General features: G+C 33.4%; 1 protein-coding gene across 1 annotated transcript in view; it reads right to left on the bottom strand.

Moving 5' to 3' along the window:
• Positions 1 to 5,515, bottom strand: part of LOC107664119 (ankyrin repeat domain-containing protein SOWAHC-like) — a 27,540-nt gene that overhangs the window by 10,765 nt on the left and 11,260 nt on the right. Inside the window, exons 4-5 of the mRNA XM_016454576.1 lie at positions 4,531 to 4,632; positions 1,805 to 1,861 (exon numbers count right to left, since the gene is read on the bottom strand). Of these exons, the coding sequence (XP_016310062.1) occupies positions 1,805 to 1,861; positions 4,531 to 4,632 (159 nt within the window). The remainder of the gene's footprint in view (positions 1 to 1,804; positions 1,862 to 4,530; positions 4,633 to 5,515) is intronic.

The following is a 5,515-nucleotide window of genomic DNA, read 5'->3' as shown; positions in this document are numbered from 1 at the left end:
TGTGTGAAGATTGATTGAGGGGAGATGAGTCAGCCATGAACCACAAAGCTGAGAATCATCAGTACCTCGAGTGTAGATTTAGCTGATGGTAAACTGCACTGGCCTTCAAGGATGATGACGCTCTTAAACTATGTGCTGTCACTTCTGAGCGAGTGAGCAATTCAACAGGAATCCTGAGAACTCAGTTTTGAATTAAAAGGAATTCTTGGCCGTAGACGTGCCGGATGCATCCTCTCTCTTTCTTGTGCACTTTCTTTAATTTTCCCGGTCCTCTCTTTCTCTCTCTCTCTCGCCCCCTCCAAGTTATATTTGTTCAGAGACCCGAGGTCACATACAGAAGCTGTATGCTGGCAGGCATGATTTCACCATGCTGTTCTTTTTGGCTCTGTTTGTATGACAGAGAACAGATCAGTTGTAGTAGCTATGCAGAAGATCAGGGATACAAGATACACAATAAAGAGATTATTATAATGCAGACATGGCGAGTCATTGTAATTCTACAGCAATAAACTCTTACATTTTTCACTACATTTTTAAAAAATATTTCTTATTATACAGCAGCTAGTTCCAGTCCTCAAACCTGAATCCGGTCTGTGCATTAGATCATTTCTCTAGTAGGTGGCGACAAGTGACTGTCTTTATGAGTGAGTCATTGAATCAGTAATTCAACCCGATTGCTTCAAAACACTGCATGGTTTAGGAATGAAGCACCACTATTGTGTGTTGTTCGGTGTTGCAGTGTTTCTGCTGTGGCTTTGTTTAGAAGTACCTGTAAGTTACTCAGTTTTAACTTACTGTTTATTGAACTGTTGGATAAAAGCAGAAACGACCCAAGCTGCCTTTGCTAGTTATTTTTTTCCTTACTTATAAATAAATAGTATATTTATATATATATATACACTACCGGTCAAAAGTTAAGATTTTTTAATCTTTTGAAAGAATTCTCTTATGTTCAGCAAGGCTGCATTTATTTGAGTAGAAAATACACTAAAAACAGTAATACTGTGAAATGATATTACATTTTAAAATAACAGTTTTGTACTTGAATATATTTTAAAATGTAATTTCTTATAGTAAAGTTGAATTTTATCAATTATTATTGGTGCTTTTTGCTGCTTAATATTTTTGTGGAATCTGTGATCATTTTTTTATGCTTCTTTTATGAACAGAAAATTCAAAAGAACATTTATTTGAAATAAATAAATGTTCTTTTGAATTTTCTGTTCAAAAGAACATTTAATTGAAATAAAAGTCTTATGTAACATTATAAATGTCTTTATTGTATGCTTGATCAATTTAATGTGACCTTAGTGAATAAAAGTATGCATTTGTTTCTTTCAAAAAAAACACAAAAAAAAGACCACATTTGAACAGTTTCTTATATTTTCTTAGCAAATGCCTTCATACCAGTTTCATAAAGTCCACACAATCCCAAATATTTACCATGGTAAATTTGATTCCATATAGTAAGTAAATAGTCATTTAGAAGATGTTTTTATCTAAAGCAACTTACAATACTTCTTAAAGAGAGACCCTGGAATAACTTGATTTTAAGTTTCTTAATCAGGGCACAAAATAACCACTGTCAAATTATGATGAATTAATATAAGATCTGCGTCAGACAGTCTAAGACTCTTTCTGTTGTTTAAATGCTTTTGATGACAGTGGAGATTAAAACCATAGTTTATTGTAGTAACAGTAACTACAGTAAGAAACGGTATTCTGCTGTAAATATAACATGATAAATGTTTCTTATAATGTGTGTTTTGATTAAACTGTTTTAACAGTGTGTTATTACACTCACAGCCACAGCGGTGAATCCCAAACTTCCTCCACACTCCTCACCCTGCTCGGATTCACTCTGGGAAAGGAACACGATATGATATGATTCACAAAATCACTCACAAAACCACCTGTCAGTATCACCTGGAGCTCGGAGGAGTCTGTGGGAAACTGTACAGTTAGTAACGTAAATAAAGTGACACACTAGAGTGGCCGTTGTGGTTTGGCAGTCATGCAGTTCCTCTTCCTGTTCTGTAGTTGCGGTATGAGTGGAGGGGAACCCAGCGCTGAGAAGAATGAACGAACTCTGGTAGCAAATAAACAACGCAAACAGACCACAAAGTCCTCAGTACACACATATAGATGCAGTCAACACAGCGAATACAGGAAACACCCATAATGCTGCTCTGTTTGTCAGTACACAGACTCACACTGAATACCAGAAACAAAACTTCCAGGGACGTTTACCTCAAAAGCACAACAAATCAGCTCGTTGAGATGGGAGAACAGTAAAAACAAAGGATAATTCCTCCAATTTGCTCTCTTGACAGGTCACACAACCATAAAAAACCCACTTAAAACTCGCCAGAGGTGAATTATTGGCTCCAATGAGCACCAAATTGCTCTTAACTACGCCTTTTGTTTTTTTTTATTGTATGCCGTTTTACCAGAAGCCACTAGTTTTGTGAGCCAAAGCGATGGTCAATTTCTCTTAATGTACTGAAGTGTCAGTCAGACTGATTAATGTGAGGGAAAATGGAGCGTTTGGGTGATTTTTTCAGCGCACGTGATGGCTAATTGTTTGCAGGACAGCTGTAGAGTGTCCGAGACAGTGGGAAAACACTTGCACTCTTTCATATAGGCTACACTAACAAGGTCTCTTTTCCTAAAACTGCGTGCAATATTTGTTTACCTGTGCTTAAATAGGAACCAAGCCAGACATGTTTCCTTTTGAAAGAAGAATGAAAGGCGCGGGGTGAGTGACTGAATAATTGCATGTAAGATGATTATTTTTCCATGTGGAGATCAACCAGACTGGTGACAAATAATCACAGTAGTGAAACCGGAATGCAGTAATGAATACGTCAATGAAAGAGATTCGCTGCATTGTAGAATATTAAAAATATCACATTTTATGCAGATGATTTCAGCTTCAATGCATCATATGAATAATTCCTATGAAGGACTAGTCAGTTTCGTCTCGCTTCTTGGAAAGAGCTTTCAGGCGTGAAGAGCTTTCAAGTGTGAATCTTTTCCACTTAAACAGTTTGCAAGTGGTGCGGTTGAAAGAGGAAGCTTTAATGCAAAACAAAACACTTAATGTTTTAAAGCTCTAAGAGCAAAATATAAGACTCAATATTTACTTATATTACTTGTACTTAAATAAAATAAAATAAAACAAAAATCTTATGTTTTAACATTACGCTATTGGCCTTTAACTAGCCGCATCTCAGGTTAATCTGCATACAAATGTTCGCAGAGCACAGATGATCATTTTCTCTATAATGAGGAGGAGCATGTTGCTGTTTTGCACAAGAACAGAAAGCTTCATTCAAATGTAAATGAATGTGTCTTTCATGCTGTCACCCCTGGCTGAAATAAGGCCTTTCAAAAATCCAGCTATTTACCTGGCGCCACCTTTTGGTTAGTCCTAGTATTACAGATATCATAGAAGATTGTTTAGGAGCTCCTGAATTATTGTGTCAGCTTTTGGGTGAATGATAAGTAGGGACGTACAAATAAGAGCAATGACAATTGACAAATAATTAAAAATAAAAAATATTGAGGAAAAAAATCAGATGCATGTGCATTGATTGATTGCTAAGAAATTGATTGCTTATGCTAATCATGATTTTCAAAAATGTTGCAAACATGTTTTCAAGAAATACCATTTCTTTTAAATAATACCATGAAGTATTCTCAGTGTTTAGCTAAACTTAAATCTGAATACTAAAAAAGGCTTGACACAGTCATGAGGGTCAACAGTGGGCCTCCTTGTCATGTCATTTCCTGTTTATGTGACGTGAAAACAAAATGCCTTCTTGAATGCTGACAAAACTTTAATTTTGCATTAAAAACATTTTTTTACTTTTCACTTTTTTATTTAAAAAACAGCTTCACCTGTTGTTTTTAAATACATAATATAATATTTTTTAGAGTGCAGGCCTTTTTGTGTACTTTGTGATTATATATATACATAGGTCTTGGCATCTAATTAGCTGGATGTAAATGTATTTTATAAAATTACTTTATAATTTGTTTTTTACAATTTATAATTATAATTTTAAATATGAAATAATATTATATGATTGAATATAATATTTATAAAATAATATTGTATAAATATTATGATTGAGATTATGATTATAATATTATATATTATGTCTTTATTATTATTATTTTTCTTTCTGGATGGTAAAGCCTCCTATTTACTTTAAGCCCAGGATAAAACATCAAATTCAGTTTTAATTAAAATATTTTAATAATGTTAAATCACAAAAGGTATATTAAAGCCATTGTCTGTTCGAAATGCATTTTTTGTGTGTGTTTTTTTAAAGTGTGTAAATAATACATACAGAAATGCCTATGACCCTTCTATGTTCTAGTGCTTTTATGACAACTAAGAGAAGCTTGCTCTAAATCATTCAAGTTAGTTCCATTTCAGACAGAGCAACAGAAACATCTTAAAGAGCGTGTGATCAGTTTTAAAAAAACAGGTATTGTTTTTTCAAGCTACTTGGCTCTAACCTTTGACCCTGAATCCTTGTCGAGTTCATCTTCTCGGTCTGAGGCTGAAAGCTCCTCTGGTTTCTCCTCTGCTGCTGGCAGTGAGAGGGTGCTGTCTGCCTGCTAATCACAAGAAAAGCAGAAGTTACACTTCCCTAAGATCACTTCACTGTGCTCAGATCAGCTGATGCTGAAAAAATACCAGCTCAACAGGCCAAACACATCCTCAGTAGACATAAATGGAAGACATTCACTCCTCCTCATACTGAGATCAGGAAAACCAAACTATAGGAAGATGGTGTTTCATTGCTCAGAAATAAATGCAGCTACTTTCATGCTTTCATATAGTAGGCTATGTCTGTTTAACAGTTTTCTAGACACAATTTCAAAGTGACTGAAATAAGCGCTGACAGGAAATTCACACTATTGTGTGTTGAACTGCATGCGCTGATGCGCTCCATGTGTGAGTGAAAACTGCAACTCATTAACCAGTGTTTTTTAGCAGAATCTACTATCAATGTTTATATTAATATAAACTTGAATTACACATTCAATACAAATTTGATTTAAATTTATTTTGTCTGATTTTGTTTAATTTTATTTTTTTTGTAGTAGTAGTTAGTAGTTTTAGTGCTTCAACTTATTTCGGTTAGTTGCCAAATTTCAATTTGAAATTTTCTTTGAACATATATTCATATATATATATATTCATATATATATATATATATATACACACACACACAAAATACATTATCTGTATAAATGTTAATGTTATTAATTGAATAAATTAACATTTTCAATAATTTAACTTTTTTAACTTTAATAACAAAATTCAAAATTCTCATAATATGGACGCATAATGGATATGCTTATGATGTTTACCTTTATAGAGTATTATACCACTTTTTCACATTCAATTTGTTTTCATTTACATTTTAAATTAAACTTGTTTTTAGATTTTCAGTTTTCTTTTTTTAAGAATATTAGTATTTTGGTTTAATTAATT

This window comes from Sinocyclocheilus anshuiensis, unplaced genomic scaffold, assembly GCF_001515605.1.
Source record: "Sinocyclocheilus anshuiensis isolate Anshui unplaced genomic scaffold, SAMN03320099.WGS_v1.1 scaffold67, whole genome shotgun sequence".
NCBI lineage: Eukaryota > Metazoa > Chordata > Actinopteri > Cypriniformes > Cyprinidae > Sinocyclocheilus > Sinocyclocheilus anshuiensis.
The sequence above is the reverse complement of the archived record's forward strand: the minus strand, read 5'-3'. Positions and strand labels throughout refer to the sequence as shown.